The 26028-nt window shown below is 44.1% G+C and overlaps 1 protein-coding gene and 1 long non-coding RNA gene across 3 annotated transcripts in view; one reads left to right on the forward strand and one right to left on the reverse strand.

The window, feature by feature from the left end:
* Positions 1-26028, reverse strand: part of LOC134534255 (uncharacterized) — a 241122-nt gene that overhangs the window by 110270 nt on the left and 104824 nt on the right. The gene's annotated exons all lie outside the window — the stretch shown is intronic.
* The window catches only part of LOC134534253 (thyrotroph embryonic factor), a 207966-nt gene that overhangs the window by 30095 nt on the left and 151843 nt on the right, over positions 1-26028 (forward strand). Inside the window, exon 1 of one of the 2 annotated variants that reach the window (XM_063372547.1) lies at positions 2137-2316. The exons of the other annotated variant lie outside the window; for it this stretch is intronic. Coding sequence (XP_063228617.1) covers positions 2235-2316 — 82 coding nt within the window. The 5' untranslated portion in view covers positions 2137-2234. Of the gene's footprint in view, positions 1-2136; positions 2317-26028 lie in introns of those variants that run through there. 2 annotated transcript variants of the gene reach the window in all.

Below are 26028 nucleotides of genomic sequence, written 5' to 3' on the forward strand. Positions count from 1 at the left end.
AGAGCTGTGTGTGGTTCGGAACTCTATTGCGATCCTCCACACGTCGGTTTCTACGATGTCATTCACGTTTTAGAAAATGTCAATGGAGACCGGTATTGTGGCTTCATCGAAATAATTTATTTTGATATTATTTTCAAGGATTTTAAATGATATCGTAATCATTATACATATAAAATTACAATGTTCTAGTTGGGTGTTAGCATACATGAGAAAAATCCTCTCCTTTCAGAGATTGGTCTTTGTAAGATTATAGATGCAAACATAGAATATCATTCCTTTTTTTAAAATATATTTTTTAAATTTTAATCTTGATAGACCGTCTACTTCACATTAATCCGATTAAAAAAAATTTGCCGCATAAGTAGCGCAAAATCATACCATCTAATAATTTGATTCAGGATGAGGATTTTAAAAAGTTTGAAAAAAAAACTACGATACAATTTTTTTAATGAGAACCGCAATTAACTGGCCGTTCAGCCAAGGGCGCAAATCTGTAGGTTTCTCAGGGCGTTGGGTTGACTGACACATCACACTGTTGCACACTGCCTGCATGTTTACCTATATTCATGCAGTAAGCAGGAAATTTTCTTCATGATGTACAGAAAGTTTCCCATAAAACATAGTTCTGGCGTTTAAATTCATTCACCCCGTTTCACAGTTACCTACTGTTTTGCGGGGGTGAATTGGGGGGGGGGGGGGGAAGAGGGCTGGCCCCTCCGGGATATACGCCCATGCTGTCAGCTCGGTTGGCACTGAGTTCTGGAACATCCGATATACAGAGGGTTTGAGGATTTTAAAACGTCCATGACCCCCAACGGTGGAATTCGCGGTGTCGGCTGTGTGAAGAGCAGAGACTAGGGAAATACACATAATATGGAGCACAAGGTCCGATTCTAGTCTTGCAGGGGGAATCCAAAAGAGGACGGAGGATATCAGAGTACTACACTTACCAATATGGCGGCCATTTTTTTACAAATGCACCAGCCGTACCTGTATCAGAGGTTAAATTGGAGAAAAAATGTCCATTACATTTGTATAATGAAAATTCGTTTTGGAATAGTAATATTTTGATCGAATTTCATTTTGGAATAGTAATATTTTGAACTATTTTTTTTTCTCTTCCGAACAGCTGAACTACAGTAGTTAATTAAAGCAGGCTGGATCAGGTGATAACGTCCACAGGCTTTCGCGGCCATTTTCCGAAGTAGCTTGGCCTCTGGGTTGTAGCCGCGTCCTTGGCGAATAACTCACCGACGTTTCGGTCGACATTGCAGTCGCCATCATCAGGGAGCAGTTACCTACGGTTGTAGCCGCGTCCTTGGCGAATAACTCACACGACTTTTCGGTCGAAATGCAGTCGCCATCATCAGGGCGCAGTTACGTACAGTAGGTAACTGCTCCCTGATGATGGCGACTGCAACGTCGACCGAAACGTCGGTGAGTTATTCGCCAACTGTAGGTAAATAACATGCTCCCTGATGATGGCGACTGCAACGTCGAGCGGAACGTCGTGTGAGTTATTATTCGCCAAGGACGCGGCTACAACCCAGAGGCCGAGCTACTTCAGATCAGGTGAACGCCAAAGATCAGCCGTGTCGGTCGGTGTGTGAAAGTCGTTTGAGAAACTGGTGGATATCGCGGGGGACTCACCACAACGCCGAAATACATTAACGCCGAAAAATGTCATTGCAGGACTGCCACAAAGGTTAGGTTAGGTTAGACTAGGTTAGGTAAGGTTAGGTTTGATTGTGGTATTTCGGCGTTAAGGTACATTTAAGAAAAACACACACAAATTCATTCAGTTATTATTTCGGCGTTGTGGTACACAGCAGTTTTCTAGCTGTCGGCGTTGTGGTCAATTCTGACATTCGGCGTTATGGTATTTCGGCGTTGTGGTCAATTTTGACATTCGGCGTTATGGTATTTCGGCGTTATGGTAACGACCCGACGTCGCGTCGTCTAATGCTCCCGGTGTGTCCGCGGAGCGGGACCTCGGAACACGTGCGCGCGGGCACGTGGTACGCCGGCGTGCTCGGGGTTGCCACGTGCCCCCGCTAGGGGGGGGGGGGGGGCAGGCAGGGCTGGTCGTCCCCCACGAGGGGAGGGGTAAGGGGGCGGGCAGTCTCCGCACAGTCGCCGAGCGAGCCGGGACATGCGCGCGCGCTGAAGGCAAGCGAAGCGGCCTCAGCATTGCGACGTACCAGGCGGCGGGCTGGGCGCAGCCATCGCGCGAGATGGCACTGGGCTACCCGTGGCAGCAGCACCACCACTGGGGCGCGGCGCAGCTGCCGCCGCCCAAGAGGTTCCTGCTGCAAGGTCTGCCACTCTCTCTCTCTCTCTCTCTCTCTCGTCATTCCGCGCGTGTTGACAAGCGTGTTCGGAATTGTTTTTTTTACCGAAAGATGGCCCTACAAGTAGAGCAGGGAAAAATTTCGCGAATTAATTTCAGCGATGGGCTAAAATACAAATAGTTATACCTCAGCGCTGCCTCTGCCATTGGCTCACAACTCAACCTGGATCACTCTGGGCCAATGAGAAACGCCCGACCGAAGCTTTATACGAATCACAGGCTGCTACGCTGGGACGTCTCACAACACAGCAGCCAATTGAGTGGGTGGCATTTTGACCGAGTGTACGTAGAACTATGGAGTTCATCCTGCAGGTCATTGAAACCGCGAATTTTTCCGGTCCCTACCTACAAGTTAAAGATTTTTTTTTTTTTTTTTTTTTTTATTTGTCTGTGTTTCATCATTATTTTACGTTTCGAGTTTACAATACGCGAGAACGTTAAAATTCAATAAATGAGATAATTCATACGCAGTGTTGTTGTTTTTAAAACAGGTTGTACATTAAAAACGAATTTTTTTTGACAGATATATTGTTCTTAATTTTTCATGTATATAAGAAATAATTTTCATTTGCACAATTTTAAAAGAAATTGAATATCTAATAGGTATTTAGAGTAAAAATTGAATTAAGGTTGTTGTTGTATTCATCAGTTTTCTGCGGGTGCCTTGGGCGCCTACAGCTAAATAGTAACACGTGTTGAATGTGGACGCCAACAACAAACACTCTTCTTCGGGCCCGCGCGTGGTTTATCTCGTCAACAACGGGACGTAAACTCGGATCAGTTTTGTCTGGGACCATTACAAACTCTTCGTTTATTTGAACAGCATTCTTCGTTAAAAAAAGAAATCCTTAAATTGACTGTGATGATTTATAAGAGTGTGCGACTTTTAAACGTTTATTTTTAATATCCGTGGATTTTTAATGTTAAAAGTATCTTTTAAAAATCACAAACTGTTAGTAAGAAACATTTAACTTGCTGTAATTAATGCTTTAAAATGCGTTTTTTTTAGAAACTTTTTTTTTTTTTTTTTTTTTTTTTTTTTTTTTTTTTTTTTTAGAAACTTACTGATGAACAAGTTAACACATTGCCACGTCTTACGAATCCCGGAAACCCTCTCGTTGTTAATAGGTCACGTGATGCTGTTTGCTTACACGAGCCACGTGGCGACCCGTAAGTGAAATATTTTTTTTTATCTTATATCATACTGGTCCAATTAATTTTTTTTTTATTTCCCCCTCCCCGCCTCACCCCCGGGGGACTAATTGGACCTACCCCCACTCCACACGCGACACTGGTCTGACGCGGAACCTTAGAAACTGTCGGTCGTGATATTGTGAATTCACTGCAAGCGACAAACAACGGAGATTTTTTTTTTCCTGTGAACGTTTCACTGCCTACTATTTTTTTTGGCCTAAAATATTTTTTTATTTAAAATCGATTTTGAAAAAAATATATTGACAATTGTATCACGGAAACAATTTTAATGAGTAGTTTTTTAATAACTTATGGATAGGGACCGGAAAAATTCGCGGGTTCATTGACCTCTAGGATAGACTCCACAGTACTTAACAAACTCGGAGAAATGACACCTGTTCGTTGGCTGCTGATTCGTGAGACGTCTTAACCAATTTATCCATGATTCGGCACTTTCTTGGTTTAGATTTTTCCATTGGCCCGAAGTTCCCCAGATAACATGTCGGCCAATCGCAGAAGCTGTACGAAGGTATACTTTTTTGGATGTAAGTCTATTGCGAAATGAACACGCGAATTTTTCAGGACTCTAATTATGGATTATTATTATTATTATTATTATTTTAAAGCTAGATACGTGTTACTGCGAGTGATGCGAAGAGATGAGTTCGATTTCCTGGCGTATCGAATGCACATTCGGCCTAATGACAGCGGCACATATGTTTAAGGAAAAAAGTACTATTTTTTATTTTTTAATTAGTCATTGAGTATGCATATGTTTAAGTGTTTTTTGATGTAGCATGCAGTTATGAACGCACGTTGGTCCTCAAATAAAATTTATTTAAAGGCCTCAATCGGAAATTGTGAGTGGTAATTGAGAGCAAAAAATACGGCGGAATATTTTGCCTATCACTGCCGCAATGGTGGTCCGATGGGATAGTCTACGAAGCCATACCTTCTAACCCCCCCCCCCCCCCCAACCCCCGATAAACCACCTAGAGCAAAAAAAAAAACAACTGGGTAATAAAAAATATATCTCCAAGCCGCACTCGACCTTTGAAGTCGGTTTTTTTTGTATAGTGTTATTTTTAATATTTAGTGATACTGATTTATGTGTAATTTTTCATTGTAAACTAAATTTTCAATAATGATTTTTCTTAACGTCAGATACGGGTTAAAGTAGCCTTTCAAGGGTCTGTTATTTTACCACCGAAAATCCTCAAAACAATGCAATGCTGGACCCGCCACTGCCCTCAGCAGCTACAAGTCTGTCTGAGACAGCGGCGCGGAGCCACAGGATGCCCCTGAAAGTGCGGCACTACTTGCGTGCAGCTACCCGCAAGCGAAACTGCAGCGAGTGTTGCGTCAACTCAGGGACGCACCACAACGCCGAAAAATGTCATTGCATGACTGCCACAAAGGTTAGGTTAGGTGAGGTTAGGTTAGGTTAGGCTAGCCTAGGTTAGGTTAGGTTGTGGTATTTCGGCGTTAAGATACATTTAAGAAACACACACACAAATTCATTCAGTTGTTTTTCATTTTGCTCCTGTGCCCCCCCCCCCCCCCCCCTCCACGCAGCAACATTTTTCGGCGTTACTGTATTTTGGCGTTGTGGTACACGGCAGTTTTCTAGCTGTCGGCGTTGCGGTCAATTTGGCATTCGGCGTTATGGTATTCGGCGTTATTGTACGTTCGGCGTTGTGGTATTTCGGCGTTGTGGTAACGACCACGTCAACCCCATTACGGCCGTGCCAGCTATTGTTCAGTGCTGCCATGTGCGCGCTAGAAGTTCTCACTGACACTTAAGCCATTCTGGTTTTTACGCAGTGTAACAACATTTTTATGTCACCTTTGAAATTGCAATTTTTATTTGATTGGAAGTAACCTGGATTCGTTTTCGACGGTAAGTGAATTTCCCACACAAATAATGGTAACCCGTGTTCCACCAATTATAAGTTTTTATTTTTAATTTTTCGGCAGTACATTTGTAATCACCTTGCCTATTTTTCAACACACTTAACAAGTGGGGAACAGAACATTTAATTGTATGACAAATTAGGTAACACTTTTTCAGTTTCGTTTTCTGTACTTCGCGGTCATTCAGACCAGTTGGCGTAATAATGTTGCGTCTTGGACGTAAAGAAAAGAATTTAGATTGACTAACATTAAAAACATATAAACTGTTCAATTAACACTTATAGAGTTTCATAAGAATCTGCAGTGAAATGAGAAAGTCCAGCAAAGGATACTCGGTTAGTAACCATTAGCAATTAAGAATTTTTTTTAACTGTTTTTTTTTTTCAAGTCACTCATTCTTATTCGTTCTTATTTACAGTTACAGATCTTTCACGCCGTATTTAAGTTTTACTAATAATTGTTCGTAGCGTAGATATTCTACCTCCCCCTTCTCCAGAATGATTGTTGACATAACATGAAATTCGTTGTAAGCTATTGAACGCTGGTTGCATTGAGTTAACATTCATAACATTTTCGCTGCATGGAAAATGAGGAAACGTTTAATCGATATTTTTGTAATATTGGAGAACTTAAATGTGTTATGTACATTAAGTTCTTAAAATTTCACAGACGTTTATAGAAGTTTTTAAAATATTTACAAAATAAGTTGATACTTCGAGATCATCCTTCGCTGTACCGAAGGGGAATTTTTTGTTTTGTCCTGTTGGCTATTTTAGTCAATTGTGCTGTTTCGTTATTTTTAATTTTTATTAGCTCATTCTAAACTATGGAAAAGTTAATTTATATTCACAAGAATGTGAAAGCATGTTTGTGTGTTGGTTCTTTTACGCAGCAACGGAGCAACGGAAATACATGATTTTTTGCACATAGATGGACCGGAGAGTGACATAGACTACATATAATCATGCAATTTCGTTCCTAAGTGATTGAAAAATGAATACATTTAGTTTTGTAATAGAAAATCATAGGATAAAGATCAGAGACACACAAACAGTGAGTTTGTGCCATTTCACTATGTCCTCCACATGGTCATATAGTGAAGTCTGTTAACTTCCTATCCTTCTCCTTGGCGAAACCCATCCCTATCAGAAAAGATCTCGGCTGCTAGCGAGTTAAAGACTCTGATAACAGTTTAGTTTAGAACTTCGTCAATAGATGGCGTTGCCTTGAATTTGTAACGCGCTATCGTTTGGTGCGTCCGTCACGTCTTGCCTAGAGGTTACCTGCCTTCCCACGAAATGAAGCTGGTGCGAAGCCTTGATTCACCGAGATTGTGCAATCAGTAGAGACCCGAAAAATTCGCGGGTTCAATGACCTCCAGGATGAACTCCATAGTTCTACGTACACTCGGTCAAATGTCACCCACTCATTGGCTGCTGTCGTGTGAGACGTCCCAGCGTAGCAGCCTGTGATTCGATGAAGCTTTGGTCGGGTGTTTCTCATTGGCCCAGAGTCATCCAGGTGAGTTGTGAGCCAATAGCAGGGGCAGCACTGAGGTACAACTATTTGTATTTTAGCATATCGCAAAATTAATTCGCGAATTTTTTCCGGTCTCTAGCAATCAGTGAGACTTGAAAATCAACATTCTGTGCTTTTAAAGTATTATGCCCTACGGACTTGAAACTCGGTGGTGATGTTCCTTATACTATGACGTGTCTATCCCGGGCAACGCCGGGTCCTTCAGCTAGTATATAAATAACTATGTATGCACATGTATAAACCAAAATTGGTTCGATCTAACCCACGTGTCGCAGGTTAGAGTTTCAGATGAATGTTCTTCAGGGTAGAGTTAGTTCTTCCCGAGACGTGCGTCCGGCGCGGGTATTTTGCCCGCTGCACGTCAGAATTAACATTGACGAGTGCCAAGACACTGTCCCGTCCGAGCCAAGCGCTTTGGCGGATGGCCTAACTCCTCGGACAGCCGCGGGGGGCAGCTGCCATTCGTGTCAGGTGGGACGTACCTATGCGCGCGTTGCAAACTATTAATCACAGGTCCCCTCGGAGCCAGACGGTAGAAGTCGATTATTTAATACTTTTAAGTCCGTTTCAAAAACACTGTTTTATAAAAAAAAATACTATTTTTAATTAATTATTATTAGAGCCGTGCACATTTTGCGAAAAGATTCCGAGATTAGTTATAAGTTAAAACACTGTAGCATCGACTGTGTTTCGTGATTGGGTGAGTTTCTCTCAGGTACAATGTCTACTGTCAGCACACCAATCACACACAGTGATTCAGTGCGCAAGCAAACGCCTCCTGAGTGGCTCGGTCAAGAAAGGCAACGACTTCTCTCGCAGACGGCCGCCAATCACAAGGGAGAAACCTCTGGTGCGGGTATACCTTGTTGCAGTCTAAAATGCATTCAGATTTATTCGCGAAAAATGCCTGCCCCTAATTATTATACTTTAAGCTACAGGCTAGGTAGCGTAAAATGAAACTGTTGCTAATGGGACGACTTACTAGAAAACGGTGATAGATAATTGACGTTACATACAGCGGAAAATAAATAAATATTTATTGATAAAAAAAATTCGATCTTTTGTTTAGCCCTATGTTTAGTCATCCAAAGTAACACCTAACAGGTGTTTCCACCTGGTGGTTTACCGCTGCCTTCTACGGGATTGAGATGAAAGTATAAGGAAATATACAGTATTATTCTCGGGAAAGGGAAATGTATCAACCCAGATCATTTTATGCCGCTAATTATCGAGTTCGGCACGTTTTTGTATACCAGTCAGCCATCCTGACCTTTTTGACGTAATGTTTGGTGTCGGATCGTTCGGAAATTTAAAAATACCACCAAATTTTGGAGACTTTGTGTCAGTGGGAAATCAACATGGCGGCGCGACTAGTTCATTTCTTGTCGTTACTGTTAGTTGAGAGATTTCTTTTAAATTTCGTCCCATAACACTTGCATTTGTTTTTAGGTTTCAAATTATAAAAAATATATATTTACTAAACTGTATCTTCGAGCTGTCAAATGTCAACGCAAGTAATGATAATTTTGAACACTTAAAGTAGATATCTGCTGAGGAAATTCGAGAAGAATCATAACAAGCAAGAGAGCTGTCGTAATAAATATACAGGAAGAGCCAAGCTTCAAGCAAATGCAGGCAAATACAAGGAGCGATATGGATATGTTATGAGCAACATCTCCGACATGAGGGAGCTATGGTTGATTTCAGTCACTAAGACGTTGATATTTGGGGGAATACTTATGGTTGTTAACTGTGAAATATTTTAGCCCTGTGACTAAGTTTAAGATACAAATATTTTTGCCTTAATCTTTACAGCGAGTGTTCAAATTAGCGCGAATGCATGGTCAACACAAATTAAATGTGTATTGAGAGACATGGTATTTTGCACACACATCTGGGTTTGTGTTCACCCACAGGAACTGTTTATGCAACACGGAATGCCGCGGTGTCGTGCGGAAGGCAGGCCTCGCAGGCGCCAGCGAGTCGCCCGGCCTGTCCCCTGTTCGATTCCCGGGTCCAGGACTTGTGTGTTGTGTTGTCCCTTCACGTCTCCATACTACGGAAGGCAGTGTGAAACCACTGCATAGTTAATCTTGCTTAGTTCTTGGTGTTGGCTGGTCCGAACCAACCTGCGGACAATGTAGAAGTGTGGTCATTATTCTATAAGAAATCTCTCTTTGAATGATTCTTGCAACAAGGAAGATCAATCTGCTTGTGCAGTTCAGTTTTCGAAATGTCGCAGTTGTTGTGTTCGTCTGTGTTGTCGTCGTTGTGTTGTCGGAGAATAATTGTGTAGTTACATCGCTGGTTTCGCATGTGCGTCGCTGTATTGTCCAGTTTATCGGTTTTGTATCATCTTTGGGTTCATATTTTTTTTCGTTGTGTTGTTTCTTTGTACTTACTGTTATTATTTCAACTGTCTCGTCGTTTTTTTCCAGCCCATGGTGTTCGTCTGTGCTGTATTTTTTCGGATTAATTTCTTCCGTGAAATTCTCTGTTGTGTGTATGTATTCTACTTTTAAAATCAGCTGATCTTGGCTTGTTTTTCTGTTTGTTTGTGCATTCATATTTCTTTGTCCGTTCTTTAGGTTTTCTGTATGACATACAGTGTAAACTAGAGAATTTTTTGTATGTCCGAAATAATATTTATAAATCATGAAAAAATGTTGTTTATTATTTTAAAAGGTTTTGTTTAACTCGCTTTCTTGTGTTTCTGTTTATCTGTTCTATACGAATTTTGCAGTCGTTTTTAAACTAACTTCAAGATGAGATAGAGGCTTGAAACTTTGAACATAGTTTAGAACTGGATGACGATGCAATGTTTACTCGCTTTCTTTTTCAGTTTGTTTGTTCGTTACGAATATTATATTATTTTATTCTTGTTATGTAGAGCCACTGGATTCTGGGCATTAGGCTTCGAGCCGAACAGTACAGTGTTGCAGGATGCATAACGCAGTAGTCGCAGACGATGCCAATATCCCGCGCACATTGCTAGGAGAAATGTCCGCAATACGGTCATATAGTAAGGTCTGGTAATTTCCTATTTTTCTCCTTGGCGAGACCCGTCCACTTAGCAATGCTCACGGCGACTAGCGAACTATGATTCTCTATTATAAAACGAAATTTACCTTTTTTTTTCACTTCCTTAGGGGTGGAATTACATAATTATCTGTAGTCTGTGTCACTCTCCGGTCCATAAATTATCTTATGCAAATAATCATGTTGATCCGTTGCACCATTGGTGCGTAAAAGAAGGAAAAACAAACTTACTTTCGCATTTATAATATTAGTACGGACGGGACGGTCTCCGGGCTAGACCTAAAACTATTTTGTCAATGATTTACAGTATAAAAAAAAGTGGTTGTCTGTAAAGTAGGTTTACGGACGATAGTTTAACGTGACAACGTCATAACAAAACATTGATGAAATGATTGCATACTTTTATGAATAAAATTGAATCATTTTTATTGAATTATCACTATTTTGTATGGATACAAAGGAGAAGTGAAATGAAATCTACAATTTAATTGATAAAATTACTTTTATTTGCACTCATTAATTCAAATATGTTTATTACTTTATCGAAGAGATTATTTTAACTATAACTTTTATACATGTTTGCTATTTAACTTCTTCCAATCTGTATTATTCTGTTAAGGATAGGACGATGACAGGAAAAGTAGGAAACGAATGGGAGTGTTTCAAGTTTAATGTGCCTCGAAAAAGTCAAATTGATAGTTGTTCCAATCGAGTGGAAGAGAGATAAATGCGGCGCAAGCGTACAATGAGCGTAACGGGAAAAACGAAACGGGACAATGTGCGTAACGGGACAATGAGTCATCCTTTTTCGTGCGTGGAGACGGCGTTCATCGATTTATTAGACGTTGTCACGTCAAAAAATCTATGGAATTCGTTGTGTCAAACTACAATCAATTTGGAATATATTCCGGTCAAGTTTTCGGGATATACCAACAGAGGCGAAGCGAGTTAAGCGTCGCATGGTTTACTGCGCAGAGGACCAGAGCGATAGGACCTTCAGGACATGTGGGCTCCAAAACCAATCGATGGCCAAAGTTCGAAACGAACCATCCCGAAGTTTAGGATAGAACAAAGGCGTAATTATTTATTTAGTTTTGCTACCATGTGCATTTACCGCTTTTCGTTTGTTTATTTATTTACGTCTCGTCGACAGCTGAGTCGTCATAAGCGGACACACACGCGATCGCAAGTCGAGGAAACACTGGCAGGACTCGGTCGCGGCTACCGAGGTCAGGATGTTCGGGTCGGGATTCGAATCCAAGTCCTATATAATATAATGCGAGTCCAATTTGTGTTTTTGTCTTTTGGGTTTTTTGTAGTTTTCTTCTACAGACATACTTGTGCTTAGCAATGGCGTATGTCCAAAATCTTGTCTCTTAGTCCATTTTTCTTTGTTTTTCTTTGTTTGTTGACCATATTCCTGTTATGGAATATTATGTGGTGTTTATATCCTGTTGACAAAAATAATAATTTGCTTAATTTATGTTTTTGTCTTTTTTTTTTTTTTTTTTTTTTTTAGTTTTCTTCTACAGATATACATATACATGTGCTTAGCAATGGCGTATGTCCAAAAGCTTACATCAAGTCATGCACTCCCATTGCAAAAATCTTTCAAAGATAAAGTTCAGTGTCTTACCACTCGCCAACGTTTTTTTTTTTTTAAAGTTCAGATCTTTGGTAATTTTTTTTTAAGTTTTACTTATTTAGGCGCGTTACAAAATAAAAGAATATTATGAAAGTGCATTTTTGACTATGCGCGCGCATAACAAATTTCACTGAATTAAAAAAAAAGGATACGTACAAATAAAAATAATATATGTGCTTCTTTTAAATCGCATGGTCTAGTGATTGGTGGTCAGTATCGTTAAAAAAAATTGGTTGTCTGTAAATTCGGTTTACGGACGATAGATTAACGTGACGTCATAACAAAACATTGATGAAATGATTGGATACTTTTATGAATAAAATTGAATAATTTTTATTTTAATAATAAAATAATAAATACTTGAAATTATACTAGTAATCAGATTTTTAAAATGCAAGAATAAAAAACCTTTATTGCCGAAATTGTTGTTGTAATAAGCAATGAAAACCACATTAACTTTTCACTTCACTTTATAAACAGTCGATGAAACAGTTCACACGTAGATGACTTGTAATTAATTTTAAAAACTGGCGTTTAGTTATAAAGTTTAAATATAATTATGAACAAGTTTTCATATAAATTAATTGTAATCAAATATCTATCATCAATTATATGTATCACCATAATTTTTTAGTCAATTGTAACATAACCTATTGTTACTGTACTCGCCGACAGCGTAACCTTTGAATATATATACTGTATAGAAGTCGCCAGCCCAGGTTAAAAATTCTAATACGGTTTTGAGGTAGTTGGTTAATTCACCGCCGCAATCGCCACCATCTCTAGGGCATCGACTTGTGGTGGTCCCTAGCGGACAAGTGTCCAACTCTTCAGACACCCCTTCCCCCTCCTGTTGAACGACTTCGAGCTGCAGTGATAGATGGGTGAGGGGTGCGGGGAATGACAACGGGCGACAGCGCTGCGCTCTAACGTGTAAATAACAACTAAGACGATACAGGGCGTTACGGCAGCGCACTGCAGCGGTGAAGTTCCCAAGCTGCTCATTATACGCTTCTGAAAAACGTAGAGTAAATCCTATCCACTCGCGACTTCTATACAGTATATATATTCAAAGGCGTAACGGAACACAGCCTAACGGAACACAGCGTAACGGAACAATGAGCGTAACGGGACACAGCGTAACGGAACAATGAGCGTAACGGAACACAGCGTAACGGAACAATGTGCGTAACGGGACACTTTTTCGTGCGTGCAGCCGTCGTTCATCGATTTATTAGACGTTGTCACGTCAAAAACATTTATTCATTGTGGATATCAGTGATAGCAGCAGGCATTATTATTAGTTTTGATTTTTATAGTATTAATTTATCATTGACATCAGTGCGGCAGCGGGTGTCTGTCGCGGGGCAAGCTCGGAGGCGCTGCAGGATTGAAGACAGCGACCGATCCTCCGACGTGCTTCTGACAGCATCATTGTGCTCTGAAGGAGGCCGGGGGTGTGGGGGCGGGATATCATATTTATACTGTATCTCTGCGGCTCGCCAGCTGGTTTCGAAATATATACCTGAGGGGGGGAGGGGGGGGGGAGGAGGAGGAATTGACAAGTGCCGGAGTGAATGCTGCAGCAGTTTTAACTGAAAGACTGTAGCGGTTTTTTTTTTCCCTCCGGCTGTCGTACCGGAAGAGGATGAGAGAAAAAAAAAACGGATGAGTTCTTACAAGAGGCGCCCCTAAGCTTTCCCACCACGTTAGGCCTACAACTGGCGCGCGACGTAGATTAAAGAAGATCCTCTAGGCCAATCATGAAATTTCGCGCACCTACACGTGCAGTGGAACGTCTTCGAAGATTCAAAAAATTAAAAAAAAAAAAAAAAAATGTTTTTAAATACAGCCTGTTAATGTCGGTTCCCAGAAAGCTATTTTTTTCCTCCTCGGTTCACATGTTTTTCACGATTTTTCTTCTTGAAACGTGCGCGTTTCAAAGACTGTGTGAACTTCTTGCTGTAGGGGAGGGTGAGGGAGGGGGGGGAAATGCCACCACGTGGTTTGCGACATCTTACTGGTAGGGACTGGAAAAATTCGCTGTTTCAATGACCACTGGGATAGACTCCACGATTCTCCATGTACTCGGGCAACTATCACCTGGTCAATTGGCTACCGACTCGGGACACCTTTTTTTTACTGCGATTCTTAAAGATTCGATACTTCTTTTGTTGAGTGTTTGCCATTGGCTCAGAGTCCTTCAGGTAAATTGCGGTCCAATCAACTGACGCAGCATTGAGCTAAACGAGTTTTGGATTCCAGCCTGTCTCTGAAAAGGAATCCGCGAATTTTTCCGGTCTCTACTTGCTGGGCGATGCTGTGGCACCGACGACTGTGCCTGCGACCGGCGAAGCGTCTCGTAAGTTGGCCAACCGGCACACGGCCCGCATAAATCACCGCCCCGCTGGACCGCGCTAACGTATTCTATGAATTTTATTCATGGGGTCGACGTGTCGACGAACCCAAGACCGCGCTCCAACAAAGCGATGCGCTGTTCGTATCGTAAACCAGGCCGCGGCTCGGGCAGTATGCTCTAAACTAAATTGTAAATGTAGGATTTCACGACATGATTAGGGACTGGAAAAATTCGCGTTTTCAACGATCTCTAGGATAGACTCCACGATCCTATAGGTGTTCTGACAAATAACAGCTACTCATTGGCTACTTACTCATGACACTTGTTAACCGGGATGCTCGTGATTCGATACTTCTTTTGTCGAGGGTTTTTCATTGGCTTATAGTCCTTCGGGTAAATTTTGGTTCAATCACTAAAGCAGCGTGAATTTAAACGAGCTTGGATTCTAGCTTATCGCTAAATCAATCCGCGATATTTTTTCCAGTCTCTAGACAAGATGTTTTCACACAGCGGTACATACTTCCAAGACTAAGAGCTCTATTTGAGCGACTAGTGCATACGGTTACCTGTAATAGAACACATACGTTAACTACGTCTAGGTTTCAAGGTTTGAAGCCACGTCCGTTAAAAATGCTGGAGTGCTCCGCGTTACGGCCCACCATGCTGCAGCTATCTTCAAGGTTTGAAAAAATAAAAAAATAAAATAATTGTGTGCCAAAACTTCGGACACTCCATCAACCTTTCTTGACCCGAATGCTTTGATAACTTGGCAAGTTATTTGAAGAAATAGATAATTGAAGTAAGTTAACAAAATATTTTTACAGTGTAAATAGAAGTTACCTAATTAAAAACGGTATTTATGAATGTGTAGCAAAAAAAATGTATTCGCAGTATTTAATAATGTGGCACACGGTTGCATGGCGGGGATTATTAAAAAAAAAAATTCTTAACTAACTGTATCTAATTCTTAACTGTTATGGAATATTATGTGGTGTTTATATTCTGTTGACAACAGAAATTTTTTGCTTAATTTGTGTTTTTGTCTTTTGGGTATTTTTTAGTTTTCTTCTACAGAAAAAGTGCTTAGCAATGGCGTATGTCCAAAAGCTTTCATCAAGTCATGCACTCCCATTGCACAAATCTTTCAAAGATAATTCTTAACTAGAAAACGATTGTTTTGAATTTTAGTTGGTTTTTTAAATTTTTTAATTCGGAACCGTAATTGACTGGCTTATCGACTGTTCTCGCCTCGGCGTTGATCTGTGGGACGCCCTGTATAGCGGCTCTGCCAGTTCGAGCGCAGTGCGCGCCAGGTCGCAGCTCGGGTTAGCTACAGGTCTCGCGGCGCGGGCCACGTGACCCGGGTCAGCCGGCAGCCCACGTGACTGCCTCCCCCCTCTCCCCCTCCCTTCGTCCTCCTCCCGGGAGCCCGCCCCGTGTCGCCCGCCGCCGCGCGTCAACTCACAGACTGCGCGCGTTCTCCGCTCTTCCCCCACTCCTCTCTCCCCCTTTCCCCCTTCTACTTCTCCTTTCCCCCTCTTCCGGTGGTGAATTATTGAGCGGCGTCTTCCGCTCGGGAAGCCTAAGATGCACATCAAGTTCTGTCCCTGCCCGAACACGCCCGAATATTCACCTTCGGCCAACCTCGGGATTTGTTTTATTTTTGCGCAGGAAAAATGAATTCAAATATTAAAAGTGGTCGGTTAGGTTAGCTACATTAAAACACTTAAAAAACACTATGGACGGTTAGTTAGGTTAGTATAGCTACATTAAAATAAACAGAGAAATATAAATATATTAAAATAATCCCGAGGTTGGCCGAAGGTGAATATTCGGGCGTGTTCGGGCAGGGACAGATCTTGATGTACATCTTAGGCTTCCCCATCGAACACGCGCACATGACACCAATACCTCCCGACCCCAGCGTGGTTGAAACTGTTCTGCCCCTGACCAACTCTTCTTCCTGGACCATCCTTCTTGACCTGTGCTGGACCTTGCAATATATTTAACCTCACCATAAATGAGCCCAGAGTTTTCCTTGTGTCAGTGCAAGTTTTGCCTGGGCCCAACTTAACTAGTTATAGTTTAGCTCTGAGATATGGCTGGCCAATCCCCGAACAAAGCACACTATGCATGCCACCCTTTCTTCGTGGCTCAAACCCAGCACGATTAGGCGTAAAGGCTTCTGCCTGGGGCGCACCTAGAGTCTTCCTTAACCCAGACAACCTACCAAACAAATACACTTAGTTTTATTTAAGTTGGGGGAAAAAAAATTTCCCCGTGTGCGCTGGATCTCGTAGCGGGTTCGAGTACTGTTGCCTTTTCCAGTGGCGCACTCAGAATTTCTTTCTCGTGGAGGGCGGTGTCCGAAGATGGGACGATAAACATCTTTCTGTCGCGTAAGTCTTAAACTTGAGCCCAGTTCGAAATATTTTACAAATAAACAGCACAGATTTTAAAGATGACTGATATGCACTATTTTAATTGAAAACAATAGTAGATGAGTGTTCATGTAAATAATCTTGCACACAGAGTCGGGATATTTATTCCTTATATTTCGGGGTCGTTAAGGAGATGGCCTTGACCATTGGACCTCCTTTGTGTGCGCCTTTGGTCTCATTCCCGTGAACAGTATCTGTGCGAGTCTTCAAAAAAGTTCACCAAATCAATTTATGACATAATAACAACTGTAAAAGTGTGCTACGGGTCGTTACCACAACGCCTAAATACCATAACGCCGATTGTCAAAATTGACCACAACGCCGACAGCTAGAAGTGTACAACAACGCCGAAATAACAACTGAATGAATTTGTGTGTGTTTCTTAAATGTACCTTAACGCCGAAATATCACAATCAAACCTAACCTTACCTGACCTAACCTAACCTAACCTAGCGTAATATAACCTAACCTAACTTAACCTAGCCTATCCTAGCCTAGCCTAACCTAACCTAACAGTCTAACCTAACCTAGTCTAACCTAACCTAACCTTTGTGGCAGTCCTGCAATGAAATTTTTCGGCGTTAGTGTATTTCGGCGTTGTGGTACACAGCAGTTTTCTAGCTGTCGGCGTTGTGGTCAATTTGGCATTTCGGCGTTGTGGTGCGTCCCCGTGTGCTACCTGTAAATATATTATTATCGTGTATTTTCGAGGTCTGGTAGGTTTTTTTTCTCCTCCTGTAGGTCACTAGAACGATTCGGTCGTAATGACGGACGAAGTATCCAGCCCGGAAGCATGTCAGACTTAACAACGGACAGCTCCAAAGTTTCCGAATCCGCCTTGTGTGGCAACATCACCGTGAGATATATTTTATGGGCGCCAGTAAATTTATATTTTTTTTTTTTTTTTTTTTTTTACGGCGGCGCGCGGTGTAAACATTCTTGTATACCTGCTGCTGGGGCCTCCCCACCCACAACACTACTACAACCCCTCTTTTCCCCCCTCCCAGCTCTCTCTTTCTAGTTTCCGAGTCGACGGGGTTTTCGGGGCTTTTGAGCGGAGTGGAATCGTGTCTCGTAAACGTAAATTACCGCTCGTATCTCTTTCCCCCCCATCCCCCCCCTCCCGAACTTGTCCGGGCCGCGGTGGCCATCTTGTCCCCCGGTAGCCGAGCCCGTGACCTCGAGGTTCGGTTCCGGGTGACTCCGAGAGAGGGGCGTAAGTATGATGACATCGTGCTCTGAAGAGCGTTTTGTAGCCACCATAGCATATCTTGTCAGAATACTTGCCAGTATTATTGTTGTCACTAATCAAACTACCAAAATTATTATTTTATGATGCTCACCACAATTTATAAGGCCTGGTTGGTCAACAAAATCCTATATGGCGTGGGTTTTTTTTTTCATCGGTAATTTATATGGCCTGGTTGGTTATCGATACTATTTGTTTTGGTTTATTTTCGACGAACAATTGTGGCCTTTTATGTTATTTGGTATTGTTGGTTAACACGAAAATATTTATCATGGTCATCGATTAACTATTTGGCCTGATTGGTTATTATTCAACTTTTTTGGCCTGGTTGGTTATCGACAAACTATTTTGCGGGTACCACAGAACAATTTATATTTTTTTCAGGGTGTCTAGTGGTGCTGTCACTGTCCCCTGCAATGACAGCATGCAGTGACAGTCCCCACAACTTGCTGGGAGCAGTCACATTTACATGATGAAATAAAATTTGTTATTAAACAACACACCCTCTTAACTCACCGCGATCATTATAACTGCTCATAATTTCCAAGCTCAAAGTTTTTGGAATGTTCTGGTACTCGCGCGCTCGTGTAGCCAACCTGACCCAATCTCTCAACTAAATTTACCACATTAATAAACTTTAAAGTCCAAACAAATGAATAAAACATATACAATCAAATGAAAAGAGCCTGCATCACATAAACACTAATGCAAGGTAACTTGAGTGGCACAGCCTGCAGTGTAGACAAACACATCTGCACTAGTTCACGGAAAAGCTGTCAAGCCGGGCTATGTGCGTGGAAGGTATGGCCTATATGACGGCACGGACAAGCGGTGGTATGGCCTATATGACGTCACGGACAAGCGGTGGTATGGCCTAGCTGACGTCACGGACAAGCTGTGGTATGGCCTAGCTGACGTCATGGACAAGCTGTGGTATGGCCTATATGACGGCACGGATAAGCTGTGGTATGGCCTATATGACGGCACGGACAAGCGGTGGTATGGCCTATATGACGGCACGGACAAGCGGTGGTATGGCCTAGCTGACGGCACGGATAAGCTGTGGTATGGCCTATATGACGGCACGGATAAGCTGTGGTATGGCCTATATGACGGCACGGACAAGCTGTGGTATGGCCTATATGACGGCACGGACAAACTGTGGTATGGCCTATATGACGGCACGGACAAGCTGTGGTATGGCCTATATGACGGCACGGACAAGCTGTGGTATGGCCTATATGACGGCACGGACAAGCTGTGGTATGGCCTATATGACGGCACGGACAAGCTGTTGTATGGCCTATATGACGGCACGGATAAGCTTTGGTATGGCCTATATGACGGCACGGACAAGCGGTGGTATGGCCTATCTGACGGCACGGACAAGCGGTGGTATGGCCTATATGACGTCACGGACAAGCGGTGGTATGGCCTAGCTGACGTCTCGGACAAGCGGTGGTATGGCCTAGCTGACGGCACGGATAAGCTGTGGTATGGCCTATATGACGGCACGGACAAGCGGTGGTATGGCCTATATGACGTCACGGACAAGCGGTGGTATGGCCTATATGACGTCACGGACAAGCTGTGGTATGGCCTAGCTGACGTCACGGACAAGCTGTGGTATGGGCTAGCTGACGTCACGGACAAGCTGTGGTATGGCCTATATGACATCACGGACAAGCTGTGGTATGGCCTAGCTGACGTCACGGACAAGCTGTTGTATGGCCTAGCTGACGTTACGGATAAGCTGTGGTATGGCCTAGCTGACGTCACGGACAAGCTGTTGTATGGCCTAGCTGACGTTACGGACAAGCGGTGGTATGGCCTAGCTGATGTCACGGACAAGCTGTGGTATGGCCTATATGACGTCACGGACAAGCGGTGGTATGGCCTAGCTGACGTCACGGACAAGCTGTTGTATGGCCTAGCTGACGTTACGGATAAGCTGTGGTATGGCCTATATGACGTCACGGACAAGCTGTGGTATGGCCTAGCTGACGTTACGGATAAGCTGTGGTATGGCCTAGCTGACGTCACGGACAAGCTGTGGTATGGCCTAGCTGACGTCACGGACAAGCTGTGGTATGGCCTATATGACGTCACGGACAAGCGGTGGTATGGCCTAGCTGACGTCACGGAAAAGCTGTTGTATGGCCTAGCTGACGTTACGGATAAGCTGTGGTATGGCCTATATGACGTCACGGACAAGCTGTGGTATGGCCTAGCTGACGTCACGGACAAGCTGTGGTATGGCCTATATGACGTCACGGACAAGCGGTGGTATGGCCTAGTTGACGTCACGGACAAGCTGTTGTATGGCCTAGCTGACGTTACGGATAAGCGGTGGTATGGCCTATATGACGTCACGGAAAAGCTGTGGTATGGCCTAGCTGACGTCACGGACAAGCTGTGGTATGGCCTATATGACGTCACGGACAAGCGGTGGTATGGCCTAGCTGACGTCACGGACAAGCTGTTGTATGGCCTAGCTGACGTTACGGATAAGCTGTTGTATGGCCTATATGACGTCACGGACAAGCTGTGGTATGGCCTAGCTGACGTCACGGACAAGCTGTTGTATGGCCTAGCTGACGTTACGGACAAGCTGTGGTATGGCCTAGCTGACGTCACGGACAAGCTGTTGTATGGCCTAGCTGACGTTACGGATAAGCTGTGGTATGGCCTATATGACGTCACGGACAAGCTGTGGTATGGCCTATATGATGTCACGGACAAGCGGTGGTATGGCCTAGCTGACGTCACGGACAAGCTGTGGTATGGTCTAGCTGACGTCATGGACAAGCTGTTGTATGGCCTAGCTGACGTCACGGACAAGCTGTGGTATGGCCTAGCTGATGTCACGGACAAGCTGTGGTATGGCCTATATGACGTCACGGACAAGCGGTGGTATGGCCTATATGACGTCACGGACAAGCGGTGGTATGGCCTAGCTGACGTCATGGACAAGCTGTTGTATGGCCTAGCTGACGTTACGGATAAGCTGTGGTATGGCCTATATGACGTCACGGACAAGCTGTGGTATGGCCTAGCTGACGTTACGGATAAGCTGTGGTATGGCCTATATGACGTCACGGACAAGCTGTGGTATGGCCTATATGACGGCACGGACAAGCGGTGGTATGGCCTATATGACGGCACGGACAAGCGGTGGTATGGCCTAGCTGACGGCACGTTTAAGCTGTGGTATGGCCTATATGACGGCACGGACAAGCTGTGGTATGGCCTATATGACGGCACGGACAAGCTGTGGTATGGCCTATATGACGGCACGGACAAGCTGTTGTATGGCCTATATGACGTCACGGATAAGCTGTGGTATGGCCTATATGACGGCACGGACAAGCGGTGGTATGGCCTATATGACGGCACGGACAAGCGGTGGTATGGCCTATATGACGTCACGGACAAGCGGTGGTATGGCCTAGCTGACGTCTCGGACAAGCGGTGGTATGGCCTAGCTGACGGCACGGATAAGCTGTGGTATGGCCTATATGACGGCACGGACAAGCGGTGGTATGGCCTATATGACGTCACGGACAAGCGGTGGTATGGCCTATATGACGTCACGGACAAGCTGTGGTATGGCCTAGCTGACGTCACGGACAAGCTGTGGTATGGCCTAACTGACATCACGGACAAGCTGTGGTATGGCCTATATGACATCACGGACAAGCTGTGGTATGGCCTAGCTGACGTCACGGACAAGCTGTTGTATGGCCTAGCTGACGTTACGGATAAGCTGTGGTATGGCCTAGCTGACGTCACGGACAAGCTGTTGTATGGCCTAGCTGACGTTACGGACAAGCGGTGGTATGGCCTAGCTGATGTCACGGACAAGCTGTGGTATGGCCTATATGACGTCACGGACAAGCGGTGGTATGGCCTAGCTGACGTCACGGACAAGCTGTTGTATGGCCTAGCTGACGTTACGGATAAGCTGTGGTATGGCCTATATGACGTCACGGACAAGCTGTGGTATGGCCTAGCTGACGTTACGGATAAGCTGTGGTATGGCCTAGCTGACGTCACGGACAAGCTGTTGTATGGCCTAGCTGACGTTACAGATAAGCTGTGGTATGGCCTATATGACGTCACGGACAAGCTGTGGTATGGCCTATATGACGTCACGGACAAGCTGTGGTATGGCCTATATGACGTCACGGACAAGCGGTGGTATGGCCTAGCTTACGTCACGGACAAGCTGTGGTATGGCCTAGCTGAAGTCACGGACAAGCTGTGGTATGGCCTAGCTGACGTTACGGATAAGCTGTGGTATGGCCTAGCTGACGTCACGGACAAGCTGTTGTATGGCCTAGCTGACGTTACGGACAAGCGGTGGTATGGCCTAGCTGATGTCACGGACAAGCTGTGGTATGGCCTATATGACGTCACGGACAAGCTGTGGTATGGCCTATATGACGTCACGGACAAGCGGTGGTATGGCCTAGCTTACGTCACGGACAAGCTGTGGTATGGCCTAGCTGACGTCACGGACAAGCTGTGGTATGGCCTATATGACGTCACGGACAAGCTGTGGTATGGCCTATATGACGTCACGGACAAGCTGTGGTATGTCCTATATGATGGCACGGACAAGCTGTGGTATGGCCTAGCTGACGTCACGGACAAGCTGTGGTATGGCCTAGCTGACGTATCGGACAAGCGGTGGTATGGCCTAGCTGACGTCACGGACAAGCTGTGGTATGGCCTATATGACGTCACGGACAAGCTGTGGTATGGCCTATATGACGTCACGGACAAGCTGTGGTATGGCCTATATGACGTCACGGACAAGCTGTGGTATGGCCTATATGACGGCACAGACAAGCTGTGGTATGGCCTAGCTGACGTCACGGACAAGCTGTGGTATGGCCTAGCTGACGTCACGGACAAGCTGTGGTATGGCCTATATGACGTCACGGACAAGCTGTGGTATGGCCTATATGACGTCACGGACAAGCGGTGGTATGGCCTAGCTGACGTCACGGACAAGCTGTGGTATGGCCTATATGACGTCACGGACAAGCTGTGGTATGGCCTAGCTGACGTCACGGACAAGCGGTGGTATGGCCTATATGACGGCACGGACAAGCGGTGGTATGGCCTATATGACGTCACGGACAAGCGGTGGTATGGCCTAGCTGACGTCACGGACAAGCTGTGGTATGGCCTAGCTGACGGCACGGACAAGCTGTTGTATGGCCTAGCTGACGTTACGGATAAGCTGTGGTATGGCCTATATGACGTCACGGACAAGCGGTGGTATGGCCTAGCTGACGTCACGGACAAGCTGTTGTATGGCCTAGCTGACGTCACGGACAAGCTGTTGTATGGCCTAGCTGACGTTACGGATAAGCTGTGGTATGGCCTATATGACGTCACGGACAAGCGGTGGTATGGCCTAGCTGACGTCATGGACAAGCGGTAGACTGGTCCAGACCTTGGAGTTTCGCTTGTCAACTGTGACAAGGAAAAACGTATCTTGACGTGGCTGAGAGAAATTTATCGCCTGAACTACCGATCCTCATGAATATTAATGCAACACGTTCAACCAGGGCTTAGCAAATTACATTGCATCAGCGTCGCCACAGTTAAAAAAAAAAAAAAAAAAACTGTACAGCCAGTATGAATTTTTTGTGTATGTGTTTACGAAAGTTATTTTCTTTAGTTTTATTATTTGATTGAAAATGTAACTTTTAACGCAAATACCCTACGGATACATCTTGATATTAATGTTAGTAACTCGATGTTAGCTTTTGGACATACGCCATTGCTAAGCACTTTTTCTGTAGAAGAAAACTAAAAAATACCCTAAAGACAAAAAAAACACAAATTAAGCAAAATAATTGTTGTGTCAACAGGATATAAACACCACATAATATTCCATAACAGGAATATGGCCAACAAACAAAGAAAAACATAGAAAAATGGACTAAGATAACGAAAAAAAAACCACAAATGATGAAAGCACAAAAATATTGAACCCAAAAAAAATTCAGCCAAGATAATATTAATGTTAGTTTCTCTAAGATTAAAATTATTTAATGTTAATGCTAGAAACCTAAAAAATTTAATCTAAATTATGTTGACTCGATCGTACACGTGGTTTGCGACCGGAATGTCGAAGCGAAACGGACCGGAACAGTGAACAGAAGGTTGAAGAGCTCTTCGGGGGTTGCGCTTTACAGGTGAAGCGTGCTTGCGATGAACGAGGATACTTAGAAACGTGTCAGTTATAAAAGTTGGTATCAGACGACCAGCTGATGGCAAAACTTAGGACCGTGTATGGGTTACGTGTTAAGTAATAAAAACCACTTACCTGAAAAAAGGTTTTTAGGAATTTAAATACTCGCCGGTAGTCTGGTATATGTTCCAGTAAATTTACAGTTGTAGCTTTGTTTTATTTTATATATATTTTTTTTATATTTGAAAATGAAATTCAAACCGTTTATTACGCCTTGAAAGACTTTAAATGGCATCATGAATTTTTCACGTTCCACTTCATAAGAACGTATACGTTCAGGGAAAAGTAATAGGATGGGGGAAGGGGGAGGTAAATGGAATTTTGCCAAGTTTCGGGCCCACAAGGACATCCAACCAACCACGTCCGACAACTTTTGTTATTTTTTTTATCTTTAAGTTGGTACTTTTCAGTATTGGGATCCCAGTTCGAGTTTTCATACACCTACAGGTTATGAGACTGTGCGAGCCGCTTATCATTTCATTTCCAGATTGCATTTCACTTTGAAATTCCGCGCGAACATGTCTCGTCCCGTCTTCCTCGCCACAGTTTCTATTCATCATCATCCTCCTCAGACCTCCCCTGAACGTGCGGTTATAGCCTCGCTGCACGCGAAGACAAGTCCCGTATCTCGTCCGCTCCTTTCAGGTTAATGAGACGCGGTTGTGTTATTCAGATTGACGACACCCCCCCCCCCCCTCCCCAACACCCCCTTCCCCCCTCTTCTACCAGCTTGCTCTCGAAGGGGCAGTTTATGGGACCCGGGGGCTCTTTCTTTTTTTTATCGTCGCAAATCTCATCGGGCGCGATGGCGCCGTGTGCGTTATTCATGTCCCCCCCGCGGCGATCCGACGCGGTATCTGCCTTGCATGACCGGGGGGCGGCGCCCCGGGAGACAGACGCCTGCGTGTCGCCGTCAGGGACCCCTCAGGTGGTCGGCGCAGAGGAGGCCGCGCGGATTCGGCTCGCAGTTGCGATCACCAGAGACCGGAAAAAATTCGCAAAATTCATTTCGCGATAGGCTAATATACAAATAGTTATACCTCGGTGCTGCCTCTGCTATTGGCTCACAACCATCACCTGGACGACTCCGGGCCGATGAGAAACACGCCCCGACCAAAGCTTTATACGAATCATCACAGAGGCTGCTATAGTCGGGACGTCTCACAAGACAGCAGCCAATGAGTGGGTGACTGACATTTGACCGAGTGTACGCGGAACTATGGAGTTCATCCTTGCAGGTCATTCAACCCGCGAATTTTTCCGGTCCCTAGCAATCACGCCTGTTAGTCTCCGCGATGTGTTGTTACCGGTTACGGTAACTTTCTTCATTGTTAAGTTAGCTGTCGCCTACTTGGGTTTAATTTTCTTTGAAGAAGTATTTATTTTTGTGCTTAATTAGAACGTACTCAATTTTTATTGGTTTTAGGCCGTTTTGTTAATGCAATGTCGTTAGGATGCTAAAATGAAACTGAAATCGTTTGCTAAGTAGACGCCAAGTGTTGATTTTTTTTTTCCTAACCTAACTAAAACTAAGTGTATTTTGGAGGGGTCCGGGTTAGGGAGGGACCTAGGTGCGTCTCAGGCCGAAGCCTATACGCCTAGTCATGCTGGGATTAGCCATGCAAGGAGAGGGTCGCATGCATCATGTGCTAGGAGGGGATTGGCCAGCCATGGCAGCGATTGGCGCCATGACTAACTCCCCTCACTCTTAAATCTAGACTATAACTAGAGATAGGTTGGGCCCAGGTAAAACCTGCATAGACACAGGGAAAACCCTGGGCAAATTCATGCGGGATGCAAATTGGCATGCATTACGTGTAGGAATTTACAGGAGACAGAGGATGGTCTGGATGAAGTGTTGGACAGAGTAGAAAAGAGTCTACCTTGCGGGGGTTGGGCACTTGGACTCGTGGTCCGCTTTTCCAGTTTTCCAGTACTGGATTTAGTGACCAGGGACGCAAGCCTTCCTGGTGGTGAGTGGTTGCACTGACCACTCACTCCGCCGCCAGTCAGCACCTAAAAAACTA

This window comes from Bacillus rossius, chromosome 7, assembly GCF_032445375.1.
Source record: "Bacillus rossius redtenbacheri isolate Brsri chromosome 7, Brsri_v3, whole genome shotgun sequence".
NCBI classification, from domain to species: domain Eukaryota; kingdom Metazoa; phylum Arthropoda; class Insecta; order Phasmatodea; family Bacillidae; genus Bacillus; species Bacillus rossius.